Source organism: Oncorhynchus mykiss, chromosome 1 (assembly GCF_013265735.2).
Source record: "Oncorhynchus mykiss isolate Arlee chromosome 1, USDA_OmykA_1.1, whole genome shotgun sequence".
Taxonomy (NCBI): domain Eukaryota; kingdom Metazoa; phylum Chordata; class Actinopteri; order Salmoniformes; family Salmonidae; genus Oncorhynchus; species Oncorhynchus mykiss.
This window is the reverse complement of record NC_048565.1, coordinates 42,638,181-42,657,680: the sequence shown is the minus strand read 5'-3', so window position 1 is coordinate 42,657,680 and position 19,500 is coordinate 42,638,181. Positions and strand designations below refer to the sequence as shown.

The following is a 19,500-nucleotide window of genomic DNA, read 5'->3' as shown; positions in this document are numbered from 1 at the left end:
GAGAAGTGTGCTCTTTGTGGCTGAATCCCGCTTTCAACTGTACCAGGCAGATGGCAGACAACGTGTATGGCATCAAGTGTTAGTGGTTTGCTGATGTGAACAGAGTGCCCCATGGTGGTGGTGGGGTTATGGTATGGGCAGGCATAAACTACGGACAACGAACACAATTTTATCGATGGCAATTTGAATGCACAGAGATCCTGAGGCCCATTGTCGTGCCATTCATCCGCCGTCATCACCTCTGTTCAGCACGATAATGCACGGCCCCATGTCGCAAGGATCTGTACGCAATTCATGGAAGCTGAAAATGTCCCAGTTCTTCCGTGGCCTGCATACTCACCAGACATGTCACCCATTGAGCACGTTTGTGATGCTCTGGACTGACGTGTCCGACAGTTTCTTCCAAGTTACAGCCAATATCCAGCAACTTCGCACTGTCATTGATGAGGAGTGGGACAACATTCCACAATCAACAGCCTGATCAACTCTATGTGAAGGAGATGTGGTGGCAAATGATGGTCACACCAGATACTGACTTGTTTTCTGATCCACGCCCCTACCTTTTTATTAAGTACCTGTGACCAACAGATGCATATCTGTATTCCCAGTCATGTGAAATCCATAGATTAGGGCCTAATGAATTTATTTCAATTGACTGATTTCCTTATATGAACTGTAACTCAGTAAAATCTTTGAAATTGTTGCATGTTGCGTTTATATTTTTGTTGAGCGTAGTTTACCATACATGGGTATTTAAAGAGTCTTAATATTAATACGGTAGCATCATCAGTAACCTGGATATATTAGGACAAACGTGGACATTGTGCTGAAGCAACACAAAATCTAAACAAGGCTCACGTAGAGTGGGGCGAGTTACAGACTAAACCTAGCAGTGCTCTGTCATTAAATATCACTGGTTCCACGACTGCATCGGTAAAGTTCTGCATGGGAGTTGCTGCAGTCTGTTTATTGCGGGTCTCTGTGAGTCTGTATCCAGTGTTGTCTGCTCTGAACTCTGATTTGAGCTGTACAGTAGATGGAGACCGTTGAACTCCCTCACGCTGTCATAACACAAGGCATTGTGTGGCTCGTGGCGGAAAACAATGTAATCCTGCACCGGGGGGGGCGTGTTTTGACAGAATTGCGCATATCAATATCATGACGGAAAACACAAAGCGTAGAAAGAAGCACCAAAGGAAGATGGAGGTGAAGTAAGAAGCTCTTCAAAAAACTAAAATATACCTCATGGTAATGGTAAGATGCCTCATTGTTAAAGGTAACATAGGTATCAATGTTTGAGCCTAAATGACAGATGTCCAACTGGTAGAGAAATTCCACTGTAGGGTAAAATGTTGTTAGGATGTCAAGGCAGGATGAGAGAATCAAACCACATTGCTTATTATCGTCACACAGAGAGTCTAGAATGCTGTTTCAAAAGAAAAGAAAGCAACAACACCTCAAATAAAAAACTGGGCTAGGATCAGCGGTCATGGCCAGGTTTTGGCAGAGATACCTTGGCCAACGCTGGAGAGCAAGGGACCATTCACCTTCTCCCTCTAACCACTAGGGTCACTTGGTCCAGTGTACTGTATGCCATAGGACAGTCTGGGTTAAGAAAGCCAGAGGCTAAGATCCAGAGCCTAGAGAACAGTTCATTCATATAATGATTCTAGCCATGCTTACGCTACCAGCTGGCATATGAAACAACCTCCTCATTCTACCCAGCCCAGCAGATAGGTGCAATAAACTGTGTTGTTTTACAGGGTCAGCCATTTTAGTATGGCGCCCCTGGAGCAAATGAGGGTTAAGTGCCTTGCTCAAGGGCACATCAGCAGATTTTTCACCTTGTTGGCTCGGGTATTCGAACCAGCAACCTTTCGGTTACTGGCCCAATGCTCTAGCCGCTAGGCTACCTGCCGCCCCAAGACAGTACGGTCTTGTCTTTCTCCTCCTGTACAACGGAACTTCCATGGGAAGCATTGCTAGGTTGGAGCAGGCAGGCAGGGGCAGTGGTATGACTGGTGGATGTAGTATTAGAGGTTAAGGTTCAGTGAGGACCAGAGGAGGCCATCTGTGATCAGCTGTGGTAGCTGGGCACGGCTTGCTGTTTCTGGGAGAGGCGCAACAGCTCCTCCCTGATGGCCTTGATGAGGGAAGCAGAGGAGTGATTGGGGGGAGAGGAGGACTCCTCTGGAGGGTAGCCGAATCCGGTTGTGTGTGTGTCCAGGTGGGCCAGGGGGGATGAGGGCTCCCTTAGTGCACTTCTACTTGGCATCTGGAACATAGAGGAGGAGGAGTAATCAGGGTAGCCCAGAAGAACCTGACGCAAACAGGGAAGGAGGGACAGAAAAAAGAGAAGAGAAAGAAGTTTTAGGAGAAAATAGGAAAGTGTGTGTTTTTACATTGCTTATTTCACTACAGTTCTCAATAGATCATGGGAACGTTCATCTCTACAGATTGACAGCTAGGAGGTAAAATAACTATAAATGCAGGATGTTAATTTGCACCAGTTTGCTACAGCAGGAAAATGATTCTGCAGCAACAGCAACAGGAAATGTGAAATATTATGTGGATTATAATTCATGGACATTTGTGACCCGTTCCAGGAAACTAGGCGTTTGTCGCAAGTCACGACTTCACAGGAGAGCCATTTTAGCATAAAAAAATAAATGGAACATGTGAACTTTTATGTGCCTTAACTTCTTGGATATAGGGGGCGCTATTTTAATTTTTGGATGAAAAACGTTCCCGTTTTAAACAAGATATTTTGTCACGAAAAGATGCTCGACTATGCATATAATTGACATATTTAGAAAGAAAACACTCTGACGTTTCCAAAACTGCAAAGATAGTGTCTGTGAGTGCCACAGAACTGATGTTACAGAAAAAACCCAGATAAAAATCCAATCAGGAAGTGCCGCATTTGCCGGTCTTTTTCTTAGCCAAACGTGATGAACAAAACAGAGCTATTTCGTCTACACAAATAATATTTTTGGAAAAAATGAACATTTGCCATCTAACTAAGAGTCTCGTCATTGAAAACATCCAAAGTTCTTCAAAGGTAAATTTATTTTATTTGAATGCTTTTCTTGTTTTTGTGAAAATGTTGCCTGCTGAATGCTAGGCTTAATGCTATGCTAGGCTATCAATACTCTTACACAAATGCTTGTGTAGCTTTGGTTGAAAATCATATTTTGAAAATCTGAGATGACAGTGTTGTTAACAAAAGGCTCAGCTTGTGTTTGAATATATTTATTTAATTTCATTTGCAATTTTCATGAATAGGAAACGTTGCGTTATGGTAATGAGCTTGAGGCTATGATTACGCTCCCGGATGCGGGATTGCTCGACGCTAGAGGTTAATAACAAACTTGTATGCCATCTGTAAATGTGAATACAATTGTTAAATTATGAGCCTTGTTGGTTAAGCCAAAGAAAAAAGTCAGCAACCTTCCCACTAGCCATGATTGGCTGAGATAATGAGTGGGCTGGACATGCCGAGACAGAAGTTCGGATTGGTCTCCCACATAGAATGCTTCTGTCTATTTGAACTGGTTGGTAATCCTGTCAAGCGCGGCATTAAAAACATGTGTAGTGTAATGGAGCTGCATAAACGTTGCTATCCACTTTCTGGAGGATCAAGATTTGAAATCAGTGGAATTAGAGTATAATAGCTAAAGAGAAAAAACACCTGTCTCCAGATTACATCAACAAACTAAGGGCAAACGTGGCATAGCATCCGTGACAGGGAGACGCGTTCATCATGCATGATGATGTATGCGGGTAAGATAGTCTGATAGTCTAGCTAGCTACATTTTCAGATATTACACGTTTCTAATTTTGACATAAAGTGGTTTCATTTCAAGCTAAAGTGTACTGTTAGCTAGCTAGCTAACATAAGCCGGCTCTCCCTAGCTAACGTTACGTGTATGACGTTATTATTTGTATCCCAGAACCGTTTGCTTTGTTAGTTAAAGCCTAATGTTAGCTAGCTAAAATTGAACTTGGTTGATTAACTCCCAGCACATTCATGCAGGGTAGTAACGACATGATTTAGCACTATGCTCATTGTTGTTTAACTAGCTAATGTTAGCTGGCTGGCTCGTTAGCTAAAGTTACGTGACGTGTGTGATCTTACACGTTATTTTCCGAGCTAGGTTCATTGTTTACCTAGTTAGCTAGCTACATGTTTTAAGCTAAAGTGTACTGTTAGCTAGCTAGCTATGGCTAGCTCCCTAGCTAACGTTACATGTATAACGTTATTATTCGTATCCCAAAACTGTTTGCTTTGCTAGTTAATGTTAGATAGCTAACATGTAACCTGGTTGGTTAGCTTCCAGCAGATTCATACAGGGTAGTAACGTACACGTAACGTTCAGGGGCAGCAGGTAGCCTAGTGGTTAGAGCGTTGGGCCAGTAACCAAAAGGTTGCTGGATTGAATCCCCGAGCTGACAAGGTAAAATTATGTTGTTCTGCCCCAGAACAAGGCAGTTAACCCACTGTTCCCTGGTAGGCCATCATTGTCAATAAGAATTTGTTCTTAACTGACTTGCCTAGTTAAATAAAGGTTACATAAACCTTTTTTTTAAGTAAGGACATGATTTGGCACTATGTTCATTGTTGTTTAACTAGCTAACTGGCTCGTTAGCTAACGTTACATGGCGTGTGTGACCTTACAGCTAGGTTCATTCTTGACCTAGCTAGCTAGCTACATGTCTTAGGCTAAAGTGTACAACACCCGTTGAATATGGCCAGAGTCAGTAAAAGTCGGCAAAAAAGCATAATGAAATTAATGCCAGCAGAGCTGGTTAGGCTGTTTTCATGTTATCCGGAGGTAAACAAATCAAAACCCAACCAACCGCACTGCGTCAAGTGTGTGCTCTGAACGCTCCGAGAGCAAAACGAGATGGGTGGGTCTAAAGCTTAACTTTATTTTATTTATTTATTTAACTAGGCAAGTCAGTTAAGAACAAATTCTTATTTTCAATGACGGCCTAGGAACAGTGGCTGACCTTGTCAGCTCGGGGGTTTGAACTTGCAACCTTCCGGTTCCTAGTCCAACGCTCTAACCACTAGGCTACCCTGCCGCCCCAACTTCTTGGTGACAGGGGGCAGTATTTTCACATCCGGATGAAATGCATGCCCAAATTCAACTGCCTGCTACTCACCCCCAGAAGATAAGATATGCATATTATTAGTATATTTGGATAGAAAACACTCTGAAGTTTCTAAAACTGCTTGAATCGTGTATGTGAGTATAACATAACTTATTTAGCAGGCGAAACCCAGAGGACAAACCATTCAGATAGTTTTTATTTTTAGGTCACTCTCTTTTCAATGGGTTTTCATTGGGAATCCAGATTTCTAAGGGACCTTCTTGCAGTTCCTATCACTTCCACTGGATGTCAACAGTCTTTAGAAATTGGTTGAGGTTATTCCTTTGTAAATGGACATTTTGGATTTATATCGACGGAATTAATCGAACAAAAGGACCATTTGTGATGTTTATGGGACATATTGGAGTGCCAACAAAAGAAGCTTGTCAAAGGTAAAGCATGAATTATATTTGTATTTCTGAATTTTGTGTCGCGCCTGCAGGGTTGAAATATGCTTTCTCTCTTTTAATAATAGCATCGTTTGATAATAGCATCGTTTGCGTTCGCCGAAAAGCCTTTTTGAAATCTGACACGTTGGCTGGATTCACAACAAGTGTAGCTTTAATTTGCTATCTTGCATGTGTGATTTAATGAAAGTTTGATTTTTATAGTAATTTATTTATATTTGGTGCTCTGCATTTTCCATGGCTTTTGGCCAGGTGGGACGCTCCACATATCCCAGAGAGGTTAATGCTGAATGGGTGTAGACAAAGAAGAGCTCTTCACCTAGATACCAAAATATTCAAAGGCCATTTTCTCAAGTGAGTTTACAAGTTTATCAACTTTCAAAGCAGAATTACTTTCCCTTTGTTCCTTAACTGTAGTGATATACCATTTTGTAGCTCTGAGTCTCTGCTTTTATCCAATGTAAAAAAAACACAATTTCAAATTGTGCTACATAAGACCAAATCCAGGTGGTGAGATACATTTTTCTTCTGACATTTCAAAGTGAAAATTACAAACTTCAGAAGCATTTAAGGTTTTTATATATATATATATATATATATATATATATATATATATATATATATATATATATATATATATATATATATATATATATATATATATATATATATAATTGTATTTTTTTTCTCCCCAATTTCGTGGTATCCAATTGGTAGTAGTTACAGTCTTGTCTCATCACTGCAACTCCCGTACGGACTCGGGAGAGGCAAATATCGAGAGCCATGTGTCTTCCGAAACACAACCCAACCAACCGCACTGCTTCTTGACACAATGCCCATCCAACCCGGAAGTCAGCCGCACAAATGTGTCGGAGGAAACACCGTACACCTGGCGACCTGGTCAGCGTGCATTGCACCCGGCCCACCACAGTAGTCGCTAGTGCGCGATGAGACAAGGATATACCTGCCGGCCAAACCCTTCCTAACCCGGACGACGCTGGGCCAATTGTGGGCCTCCCGGTCACGGCCGGCTGCGACAGAGCCTGGACTCGGACCCAGAATCTCTGGTGGCACAGCTAGCCAACCGGGAGGACCCAGAAGCCTTTTTAAACCTCAAATACATCACACTTTTTCCATTTCCTGGGTTCCAGGCAAGTTCTCTTGCAACAGGGTGATCAAATTAAGAACTACAGAACTCAAATTGATATGCAGCAACATAGAGTCCAGAAGAACAAGAGCATGCCATTGTACAGTATATTTGGAGATCTAGAGAGGCTAGCTGGAAGAGGAAAGGATTAAAAACGAAGGTATAGTAAGTCTCATAAGGAGGTGTGAAGTCAGATCAGGACTCACAGGGTCTCTGGTGGGTCTGAAGTCATCGTCAGCATACGGTCCCCACCCCGAACCTCCAGTCTGACCTGGAGGGGCCCTGCTCCCCGCCGGGTACCCCCCGTTGATCCGGCTCCCAAGACCCATCTGGGTCAGGTGATGGAGCTGGGCACCTACAAACAGATGCACGCACAAATCAAATCAAATTTTATTTGTCACATACACATGGTTAGCAGATGTTAATGCGAGTGTAGCGAAATGCCTGTGCTTCTAGTTCCGACAATGCGGTAAAAACCAACAAGTAATCTAACCTAACAATTTCACAACAACTACCTTATACAGACAAGTGTAAAGGAATGAAGAATATGTACATAAAAATATATGAATGAGTGATGGTACAGAACGGCATAGGCAAGATGCAATATATGGTATCGAGTACAGTATATACATATGAGATGAGTAATGTAGGGTATGTAAACATTATATGAAGTGGCATTGTTTAAAGTGGCTAGTGATACATTTATTACATACATTTTTACATTGCTAAAGTGGCTGGAGTTGAGTCAGTATGTTGGCAGCAGCCACTCAATGTTAGTGATGGCTGTTTAACAGTCTGATGGCCTTGAGATAGAAGCTGTTTTTCCAGTCTCTCGGTCTCTGCTTTGATGCACCTGTACTGACCACGCCTTCTGGATGATAGCGGGGTGAACAGGCATTGGCTCGGGTGGTTGTTGTCCTTGATTATCTTTATGGCCTTCCTGTGACATCGGGTGGTGTAGGTGTCCTGGAGGGCCGGTAGTTTGCCCCCGGTGATGCGTTGTGCAGACCTCACTACCCTCTGGAGAGCCTTGCGGTTGTGGGCGGAGCAGTTGCCGTACTAGGCGGTGATACAGCCCGACAGGATGCTCTCGATTGTGCATCTTAAAAAATTGTGAGTGCTTTTGGTGACAAGCCGAATTTCTTCAGGCTCCTGAGGTTGAAGAGGCGCTACTGCACCTTCTTCACCACGCTGTCTGTGTGGGTGTACCAATTCAGTTGTCCGTGATGTGTACACCGAGGAACTTAAAACTTACTACCCTCTCCACTACTGTCCCGTCGGATAGGGGGGTGCTCTGCTGTTTCCTGAAGTCCACGATCATCTCCTTTGTTTTGTTGACGTTGAGTGTGAGGTTATTTTCCTGACACCAAACTCCGAGGGCCCTCATCTCCTCCGAGTAGGCCGTCTAGTCGTTGTTGGCAATCAAGCCTACCACTGTAGTGTCGTCTGCAAACTTGATGATTGAGTTGGAGGCGTGTATGGCCACGCAGTCGTGGGTGAACAGGGAGTACAGGAGAGGGCTCAGAACGCACCCATGTGGGGCCCCAGTGTTGAGGATCAGCGGATCAGCGGAGTGGAGATGTTGTTACCTACCCTCACCACCTGGGGGCGGCCCGTCAGGAAGTCCAGTACCCAGTTGCACAGCTTGATGACGAGTTTGGAGGGTACTATGGTGTTAAATGCTGAGCTGTAGTCGATGAACAGCATTCTCACATAGGTATTCCTCTTGTCCAGATGGGTTAGGGTAGTGTGCAGTGTGGTTGCGATTGCGTCGTCTGTGGACCTATAGGGGCGGTAAGCAAATTGGAGTGGGTCTAGGGTGTCAGGTAGGGTGGAGGTGACATGGTCCTTGACTAGTCTCTCAAAGCACTTCATGATGACTGAAGTGAGTGCTACGGAGCGGTAGTCGTTTAGCTCAATTACCTTAGCTTTCTTGGGAACAGGAACAATGGTGGCACTCTTGAAGCATGTGGGGACCGCAGACTGGGATAAGGATTGATTGAATATGTCCGTAAACACACCAGCCAGCTGGTCTGCGCATGCTCTGAGGATGAGGCTGGGGATGCGGTCTGGGCCTGCAGCCTTGCGAGGGTTAACACGTTTAAATGTTTTACTCACGGTGGCTGCAGTGAAGTAGAGTCCGCAGGTTTTGGTAGCGGGCCATGTCAGTGGCAATGTATTGTCCTCAAAGCGGGCAAAGAAGTTGTTTAGTCTGTCTTGGAGCAAGATATCCTGGTCCGCGACGGGGCTGGTTTTCTTTTTGTAATCCGTGATTGACTGTAGACCCTGCCACATACCTCTTGTGTCTGAGCCGTTGAATTGCGACTCTACTTTGTCTCTATACTGACGCTTATCTTGTTTGATTGCCTTGCGGAGGGAATAGCTACACTGTTTGTATTTGGTCATGTTTCCGGTCACTTTGCCCTGATTAAAAGCAGTGGTTCACACTTTCAGTTTCGCGCGAATGCTGCCATCAGTCCACAGTTTCTGTTTTGGGAATGTTTCAATAGTTGCTGTGGGTACGACATCGCCGATGCACTTGCTAATAAACTCGCTCACCGAATCAGCGTATTTGTCAATGTTGTTGTTTGACGCAATGCGGAACATATCCCAGTCCACGTGATCGAAGCAATCTTGAAGCGTGGAATCAGATTGGTCGGACCAGCGTTGAACAGACCTGAGCGCGGGAGCTTCCTGTTTTAGTTTCTGTCTATAGGCTGGAAGCAACAAAATGGAGTTGTGGTCAGCTTTTCCGACAAACACGCGCACACACAAAAACATACATATCAACCCTCAGGCATATCTGACATTTAATCCTCACTGGCCTGTAATACACTTTGATGCAGTTCCTTCAATTAACATGCACTCTCTGTGCAGCAGCAGCACTTCATAAGGCAGAGTCCATTTATATTAGTGTAACTCTCACAGCACACCAAGACCCAGACTATTTAATAATTCAATAGAGACTAGGCTGTTTGAGGCTGACAGGCTCATGGGAGAGAGGTGAGTGGTCTGGGTTAGACACACATACATCCAGTGACTGTTGAGCTGTGTGTGTGTGTGTGTGTGTGTGTGTGTGTGTGTGTGTGTGTGTGTGTGTGTGTGTGTGCATACCTGTGGTGCCCCCTACTGGTCGTGGCCTGGCTGAGAAGGGGAGGTCTTCAGTGTACAGGCCCCTGGTGGAATAGTGGCTGTCTGGGGGGAGCTGGTCAACATGTCCTGGGTCACCTGGTGGCAGGTAGCTGGAGCCCTGGCCCTGTCTGAAATACAGTACAAATGTCAAATAGAGGTCCTATTGTATAACGTCATAGCTTCTATGATGTGCATCAGCTGCAGACGTCGGTCATTGTTTCAGTGTGTGTGTGTGTGTGTGTGTGTGTGTGTGTGTGTGTGTGTGTGTGTGTGTGTGTAAATCAAAAGAAGATCAACCAAAGCAAATCGCCACCATCTCTGTCTTTTATTAGGCAGTTAGGAGACTGGATCAATTAAACCAGTGGTTCCCAACTCCGGTCCTCGAGTACCCCCAACAGTACATATTTTTGTTGTGGCCCCGGACAAGCACAGCTGATTCTACTTGTCAACTAATCATCAAGCCCTTGACAAGTTGAATCAGGTGTTTTTGTCCAAGGCTACAAAAAAAGTGTTCTGTTGGGGTTACTCGAGGACTGGAGTTGGGACACACTGCATTAAACTACTAAAATAAAGATGAAAAAAAAATCATGTATGAGGACAAGTCCCTGCCCTCCGCATGGACACACGCAAAGGAAAACATCACCCCACGAAAGATCTGGGAATATGAGACCATAGATTCAATGTATGGCTCAATGTAGCCTACAGTATGTATGGCTCAAAGTAGCCTACAGTCGTGGGGGTAAACATAAGAAAAATGAAAATGCTCTTCCTATCCTTTCAGAGTTAGTTAGCTACACATACTATTACATTATATAACAAACAGTTGAAGTCGGACGTTTACATACACTTAGGTTGGCGTCATTAAAACTCAATGTTCAACCACACCACAAAATCCTTGTTAACAAACTATAGTTTTGGCAAGTTGGTTAGGACATCTATGTGCATGACACAAGTCATTTTTCTAATAATTGTTTACAGACAGATTATTTCACTTATAATTCACTGTATCACAACTCCAGTGGGTCAGAAGTTTACATACACTAAGTTGACTGTGCCTTTAAACAGCTTGGAAAATTCCAGAAAATTATGTCATGGCTTTAGAAGCTTCTGATAGGCTGATTGACATCATTTGAGTCAATTGTTCCTGTGGATGTATTTCAAGGCATACCTTCAAACTCAGTGCCTCTTTGCTTTGACATCATGCGAAAATCAAAATAAATCAGCCAAGACCTCAGAAAAAAAATGTAGACCTGCACAAGTGTGGTTCATCCTTGGGAGCAATTTCCAAACGCCTGAAGGTACAACGTTCATCTGTACAAACGATAGTATGCAAGTATAAACACAATGGAACCACGCAGCCGTCATAATGCTCAGGATGGAGACGCGTTCTGTCTCCTAGAGATGAACGCACTTTGGTGTGAAAAGAGCAAATCAATTCCAGAACAACAGCAAAGGACCATGTGAAGATGCTGGAGGAAACAGGTACAAAAGTATCTATATCCACAGTAAAACCAGTCCTATATCGACAAAACCTAAAAGGCCGCTCAGCAAGGAAGAAGCCACTGCTCCAAAACCGCCATAAAAAAGCCAGACTACGGTTTGCAACTGCACATGGGGACAAAGATCATACTTTTTGGAGAAATGTCCTCTGGTCTGATGAAACAAAAATAGAACTGTTTGGCCATAATGACCATCGTTATGTTTGGAGGAAAAAGGTGGGCTTGCAAGCCAAAGAACACCATCCCAACCGTGAAGCATGGGAGTGGCAGCATCATGTTGTGGGGGTGCTTTGCTGCAGGAGTGACTGGTGCACTTCACAAAATAGATGGCATCATGAGGCAGGAAAATTATGTGGATATATTGAAGCAACATCTCAAGACATCAGTCAGGAAGTTAAAGCTTGGTCACAAATGGGTCTTCTAAATGGACAATGACTCCAAGCATTCTTCCAAAGTTGTGGCAAAATGGCTAAAGGACAACAAAGTCAGGGTATTGGAGTGGCCATCACAAAGCCCTAACCTCATCCTATAGAAAATTTGTGGGCAGAACTGAAAAAGCGTGTGCGAGCAAGGATGTCTACAAACCTGACTCAGTTACACCAGCTTTGTCAGGAGGAATGGGCCAAAATTCACCCAACTTATTGTGGGAAGCTTGTGGAAGGCTACCTGAAACGTTTCACCCAAGATAAACAATTTAAAGTCAATGCTACCAAATACTAATTGAGTGTATGTAAACTTCTGACCCACTGGGAATGTGATGAAAGAAATAAAAACGGAAATAAATCATTCTCTCTACTATTATTCTGACATATCACATTCTTAAAATAAATTGGTGATCCTAGCTGACCTAAAACAGGGAATTTTTACTTGGATTAAATTTCAGGAATTGTGAAAAACTGAGTTTAAATGTATTTGGTTAAAGTGTATGTAAACTTCCAACTTCAGATGTAGGTATTGTATCTCTATGGTAAGCTACTCACCGCTGTAGTAAGCCTTGGACTGAAGGAGGGGACATTCCTAACTCAGCGTATCTCTGAGGAGAGAGACATTTTGTCAGGACAAAGACACACAGACACTGGGATGGACAAGTAAAGATTACAGGGACCTCACTGAAGCGTGCAGATCATGTACAATCAAAACCGATATCACCCACTAACACAGTATATATCCAGATAAAGCACTTTACACACAAAAGACTGGAGCATAATATTGCTATTTACAGTGCCTTGCGAAAGTATTCGGCCCCCTTGAACTTTGCGACCTTTTGCCACATTTCAGGCTTCAAACATAAAGATATAAAACTGTATTTGTGAAGAATCAACAACAAGTGGGACACAATCATGAAGTGGAACGACATTTATTGGATATTTCAAACTTTTTTAACAAATCAAAAACTGAAAAATTGGGCGTGCAAAATTATTCAGCCCCTTTACTTTCAGTGCAGCAAACTCTCTCCAGAAGTTCAGTGAGGATCTCTGAATGATCCAATGTTGACCTAAATGACTAATGATGATAAATACAATCCACCTGTGTGTAATCAAGTCTCCGTATAAATGCACCTGCACTTTGATAGTCTCAGAGGTCCGTCAAAAGCGCAGAGAGCATCATGAAGAACAAGGAACACACCAGGCAGGTCCGAGATACCGTTGTGAAGAAGTTTAAAGCCGGATTTGGATACAAAAAGATTTCCCAAGCTTTAAACATCCCAAGGAGCACTGTGCAAGCGATAATATTGAAATGGAAGGAGTATCAGACCACTGCAAATCTACCAAGACCTGGCCGTCCCTCTAAACTTTCAGCTCATACAAGGAGAAGACTGATCAGAGATGCAGCCAAGAGGCCCATGATCACTCTGGATGAACTGCAGAGATCTACAGCTGAGGTGGGAGACTCTGTCCATAGGACAACAATCAGTCGTATATTGCACAAATCTGGCCTTTATGGAAGAGTGGCAAGAAAGCCATTTCTTAAAGATATCCATAAAAAGTGTTGTTTAAAGTTTGCCACAAGCCACCTGGGAGACACACCAAACATGTGGAAGAAGGTGCTCTGATCAGATGAAACCAAAATTGAACTTTTTGGCAACAATGCAAAACGTTATGTTTGGCGTAAAAGCAACACAGCTGAACACACCATCCTCACTGTCAAACATGGTGGTGGCAGCATCATGGTTTGGGCCTGCTTTTCTTCAGCAGGGACAGGGAAGATGGTTAAAATTGATGGGAAGATGGATGGAGCCAAATACAGGACCATTCTGGAAGAACCTGATGGAGTCTGCAAAAGACCTGAGACTGGGACGGAGATTTGTCTTCCAACAAGACAATGATCCAAAACATAAAGCAAAATCTACAATGGAATGGTTCAAAAATAAACATATCCAGGTGTTAGAATGGCCAAGTCAAAGTCCAGACCTGAATCCAATCGAGAATCTGTGGAAAGAACTGAAAACTGCTGTTCACAAATGCTCTCCATCCAACCTCACTGAGCTCGAGCTGTTTTGCAAGGAGGAATGGGAAAAAAATTCAGTCTCTCGATGTGCAAAACTGATAGAGACATACCCCAAGCGACTTACAGCTGTAATCGCAGCAAAAGGTGGCGCTACAAAGTATTAACTTAAGGGGGCTGAATAATGCACGCCCAATTTTTCAGTTTTTGATTTGTTAAAACATTTTGAAATATCCAATAAATGTCGTTCCACTTCATGATTGTGTCCCACTTGTTGTTGATTCTTCACAAAAAAATACAGTTTTATATCTTTATGTTTGAAGCCTGAAATGTGGCAAAAGGTCGCAAAGTTCAAGGGGGCCAAATACTTTCGCAAGGCACTGTATGTTGATTGAATTTTACATTACGCCATGAGAGTCTACCATCGTACAGCACACTAAGCTTTGGTGTTTTGCTGGGAGACATGGAGAAATAGCCTATGGGATTCTCTTGTTTCAGCTGGATGTTGTTTTCCTGCTCTAAAAGTGACCTTTCAGAGCACATTAATGCACTGAACCAGAACAAGCACTGAGAATGGCTTTTATGAGAGCACAGATGAATTTAGAGCTCTCTCTACACCTGAGGTAGCCAACTGTCTTTATTGGGCTGGTTTTAGACAACAGAGCTATGACTCTGCTAAGACGTCTGTATGAATTTAAAATGACTGGGAGTGAACTTTATAAAACTAAAATAGGAAAGGTCAAAGAAAATGTTCATAAAGAAAGCTGAAGAGACTAACCTTTATTTGCTCTTATCAAATGTATTAAGGTCTGCTCTTGCCTCACATGTCCTAAAATCAACTTTGAACAGCAGAAGGTTATATATTTAAGAAAGGAATGCAGTGTACATTTAAAGCACTGGCATATCCACTACTATTGTATTATACATATAGTGCTGGTATTTGTTTGAAGAGGTTGAATACTCCCTAATATATATCATTCATGATAAACAGCTCCTTTCTCACATTTGAATGTATATTATAAATCTTCCTAATATGATCAGTGTAATCGGGAACACACGCTATAGCAGTAATCTCATATAACCACACGTAACACAATGCAGTATCTTATCATTTAATTCATTAGCATGGTACCGCCTTGAGGGCAATTACGAACTGGTCATTTTCTTTTTTTTAAGCACAGTCAACGGGTTGCTGCATTGCACGTTAAACAGAGGACTGTAACTGTAGTGTTTTGTTGCGCCTTATGGTAAATAACCATACCAAACCTCCAGCAGCCTTTACGTCTCATATGGTTGGGCTGTGCAGCTCACATGTCCTAAGATTTAGGAGTTTGTTAGGAACATATGTACAGTATTACTGTAGACGTATGGCTCGCGCAATGCACTGTAGTAGTGTGCAGCTGCATGAAGGTCTCATGTGCTGTAGTAATGTAGAGTTGAGTGGGGTCAGGGGTCAGGGGTCAGGGGGCTGGGTGGGCGAGACAGACGGAGACTTCCTTCACTGATTAGTAACTAAGAAGATCTAATTCAACCGGAACATGTTGTAAATGCAGTGTGTCTGTGCGGAGAGTCAAACTGACAGTGAAAACCTGAGTGGCGAGGTAAAGGAGGTATGTAACAGTTATCCATATTACATTAGGAAAACGGTGCACTGCTGCACCTCACGCTTACGAAAGCCGGTGAAATCCCCCCCCAAAAACCTCAAACTTACGAGACACCCTTCGGTGTCAATTGCACTCGTCTGTAGCAGGACAAGGACCAAGCAGGAGAGCTGTCAGTAGTCCCCAGAGGTGTTAGTGAATCAATAGAGCTGTGGAGGGGGAGGCCATACAGACTCACCGAGGAGAAGGGGCTGAGTGCTGGGTAAGACGAGCCCCAGGGGCGGGTTCCACCGCGGGGTGGGGGGCTGGAGCTGGGGAGGTTGGAGTTGACACCAGTTTGGGTGAGGCCGGCCGTGCTGCCCTGGGAGTTGGGGGAGACCAGGGCAAAGGCATCGTCCAGCAGAGAGTGCATCTGCTGCCGGGCCTCCTCGATGGAGGGCTGGGGGGGCATGTAGGGGGGCGGAGGAGGGGCATGCCCCGGAGGGGGCGAGTTGGGGCCCAGGAAGACGTCGTCGTTGGGGGAGGGGGTCCCGGACTCTGGGGCCTGGTCAGGGTCCGACTGGGAACAATAAGAGACTAGATTTGACTCATGTATTACTAATGTAAAGAAGGGAGGAGAAAGATGGTCATTAGCCAAAGTCATTATACACATCATGACTCTAATATTCATTCAGATCAGTTTGGAGTTGGAAAAAATAGATACATAAAATGAAAAATGATTATTGTTATTTAACTTTTTTTAATCACAAAAATGTGATTATGTTATATTTTTGTAACAACGCCAAAAGGAACAGAAATGTTTCATGTATGTTACATCTGGACCCCGACCAAGAAGACATTCCTCTCCGTTGACAACATAAAAGCACCTTTTACTCTCTGACTGAGATTTCTATTGTGTGTGTGTATACAATATGCTCCACAGGTATACCCACCACATAGGCCACGTTGTTGACCCCAGGGTATTTCCTGTAGGTGCCGTCGCTGTCGTTGGAGATGAGGCGGTCCTTGTCTGCGTCCGTCAGGCTGCCGTTCAGCTGGTGCTTCTTCTTCTGCTTGGGAGAACGCCTCCCCCTGCCACAGAGAGAGAGAGATGTCAATACAGAGTAGCAGCACATACAGTATTATGGAAGGGCAAACAAACACCCACAATCACACTGAAATTGCACCCTATTCCCTACAGTTAACTATTTTTGACCAGTTGGTCTAAAAATGGCACTAATCTTTATATAGTGCACTACTGTTAAGCTGCACTCAAAAGTAGTGCACTGTATAGGAAATAGGGAGCTATTTCCGACGCAGGGACAGAATCAAAGGGTTTAGGCCTGGACTCTTATCTACTGGTCGTTTGGAATGGAATGGAGGCCCGGCAATCTGAATAGACATCAAACGTGAGGGTTTTTTATTCAATGGAGACATCTTTATCTTTCTCCCTAAAATGTTAGCAAACTGAAGGTGCATTTTTAAAAACTCCCTTCTACTTTTCCAATGTCTCAACTACTCTCCTACCGGTAGGAGACTTTCCTCATTGTGACTGCAAAAAACACTGGAAGTTTTTCCCAAGTTCAAAGTGATCAAAGCAAATTAGTCTAGATGTTTCTGGGGGGGCGTACAGCTCCAAAAATGAATTTTCTGTGTCAGTCATCAGTGAAGAAAAGCTGGATGACATTCTCTTGAGAAAAAGTTCAGAATCGTGGTATCCTTTATGAGAAACATACAGCAGCTCAGGTACATTTACTGCACAACCACGCATGCACACCCCTCACTGTGTGCACCCTACCCCTCCCAAACCCCAAATAACTGACCTCTTTTTAGGCTCCATGAACAGCGAGGCCATGTGGATGTCGGGGTCCAGGATCTTGTCGATCTGCATCTGGGCCTTGTGGTAGATGTGGTCCTGGTCCTTGGGGTCAGTGGTCAGACCGTTGTCCACCAGGTCGTCCATGGCAGGGAAGTCATAGTGACCCTTCCTCTTGGCCCGCAGGCGGATCTTGTTCCGGTGGTGCTCGATCTCAGACTTGTGCCTCAACGCCACCTGGGTCTTAATAACAACAGCCAGACATGACTGCAGTGACTCACTTGGCCAGATGCAGCTTTACTATGCGTACTGCACACTTCATCTGACCTTGATTTATACAGGTGAGTCTGACTGAGGATGACATCTCTTTTGTCTGTACACTCTTAAGAGAAAAAGGTGCTATCTGGAAGCTTAAAGGGTTCTTCGGCTGTCCCCGTAGAACACGGGCGTCAAACTCACTCCAAGCAGGGCCATGTGTCCGTGGGTTTTCGCTCCTCCCTTGTACACTAATTAGTAAGGAACTCCCCTCACCTGGTTGTCTAGGTCCTCCGTGGAATGTGTTTGACACCCCTGCCATTGGAGAACCCTTTGAATAAGCCTTTTTGGTTCCAGGTAGAACCCTTCTTTGGTTCCATGGAACCAAAAAAAGGGTTCTACCTGGAACCAAAAAAAGGGTTCTACCTGGAACCAAAAAGGGTTCTCCTACGGGGACAGCCGAAGAACCCTTGTGGATGTCCAGACAGTGGGGAGACTAGAGAGGATCAATAAACTCATGAATCTACTGTTCATTACTGTAACCTGCATACATGTGTCTGAGGAAGGGTGTTAGTGGGTCCTAGAGGTTCAGCGTCTCACCTCCTTGTTGAAGATGCTGTGTGTTTCTTGCCCACTACCATTGATACCGTTGACAGTGGCACCGTGGCGCCGGGCTGGGAAGGCCATGGGCTGCATGGCGATCAGCTGGATCTTATTGGACAAGCGGCGGCTGTCGTCGGCCGAGCGGGACATGCGGTCCACATGCTCGAAGATGGAGGCCGACGACAGCTGCTCATCATGGCCGTTCATTGGTGGAGGACCTTAGGGGGACCAGGGAGGAAGACTAAGGTCAACATCACAGCCAGGCAAGTTTGTGATAGAACTTACAGGTGTCATGCAACTATTTTCACCACCAGGGGGCAGATCCTTTGAAATAGATACACTGAACAGTGTACTTACTACACAGGCATGAAACTGCATTCAATCAGATTACTACTTTTAACATGGTCAAGATATGTTTATATATGTATTCCAATGTAAGCTAATGTTGTTGTTTTTTTTTGGGGGGGGGGGCTACAACAAGAAAAAGGCAAGTTCATGGCAAAGCTAACGTTAAAACTACTGTTGTTCAAGAAAATTCATTGCTCCCCATCTCTGGGACGACACATCTGACTTCTGAATAGTGGTGATTGATGAGAAGCACGACACAAAGCAACCACGACACAAAGCAACCACGACACAAAGCAACCACGACACAAAGCAACCACGACACAACGGACGTCACGTCACGGTCACACAGACAGCAGCTACAGGTCCCAAAAGCCTCATGTCTACTTCAACACCGAGAGAAGTTGAACTGACAGAAAGCAAAACTCTTACCAATTCTAGTCTTCCCTGAAAGCCAAAACAGACAAGACAGAGAAAGTGCAGACAAGACAGAGAAAGTGAAGTCACGGGAAAACAACGGACAGAAAGATTCAAGTTAAACAGATGATGAGGTAATTCTGTTTAAAACATATCCATATAGGCTAAAGTCTCTCCCTACCATTTCTACGGGACTAAGTCAGCGGCAGACCCAGGGCATTTAGAGCAAATACTGGAGGAGTCGGACATCGCTCTGCACTACATCATCACTGGTGTGTATACACTACTCTGAGTGCTATGTCAGGTCTTTGACCATCCACAGCAGAGGGTCATTTAGAAGAAGAAATTCCAGTGCTGATAACGTCCTGTCTCCTGGCCTCAGCCAAGCCTATTTAGACTGTGGAGAGAAGCGAAGGAGCCTCTGTTTAGCATGTTGAGTAGCAGCCCTGAGAGGTAGTGTGTGTGTGTGTGTGTCAGTGTGTGTGTAAGTACTGTAGCGTGCAAGAGGAAGGGCTTTGAGGTCGTACTGCTGGAGCCATTCCTCTGTGGTGAGTCAGGTTCAGTCTGTGCCTGGCTGGCGTTGTCTCGGTCTCTGTCTGCACAGTGTACACACCCAACAACCAGGCCAGAGTGGTACTACACAGGTCTTTCAACAGACTGTCAGACATACTATCTACCTCGCTTTCACGCTAACTCA

The 19,500-nt window shown here is 44.2% G+C and overlaps 1 protein-coding gene across 3 annotated transcripts in view; it reads right to left on the bottom strand.

Moving 5' to 3' along the window:
- Nucleotides 1–585: 585 nt before the first annotated feature.
- The window catches only part of si:ch211-1e14.1 (UPF0606 protein KIAA1549), a 91,506-nt gene continuing 72,591 nt past the window's right edge, over nucleotides 586–19,500 (bottom strand). Inside the window, exons 14-21 of one of the 3 annotated variants that reach the window (XM_036977762.1) lie at nucleotides 18,039–18,259; nucleotides 17,191–17,420; nucleotides 16,321–16,465; nucleotides 15,627–15,947; nucleotides 12,323–12,375; nucleotides 9,826–9,971; nucleotides 6,918–7,066; nucleotides 586–2,320 (exon numbers count right to left, since the gene is read on the bottom strand). In XM_036977762.1, coding sequence (XP_036833657.1) covers nucleotides 2,078–2,320; nucleotides 6,918–7,066; nucleotides 9,826–9,971; nucleotides 12,323–12,375; nucleotides 15,627–15,947; nucleotides 16,321–16,465; nucleotides 17,191–17,420; nucleotides 18,039–18,259 — 1,508 coding nt within the window. In that variant the 3' untranslated portion in view covers nucleotides 586–2,077. Of the gene's footprint in view, nucleotides 2,321–6,917; nucleotides 7,067–9,825; nucleotides 9,972–12,322; nucleotides 12,376–15,626; nucleotides 15,948–16,320; nucleotides 16,466–17,190; nucleotides 17,427–18,038; nucleotides 18,260–19,500 lie in introns of all 3 variants that reach the window. The other 2 variants (XM_036977756.1, XM_036977764.1) reach the window with 2 other exon arrangements.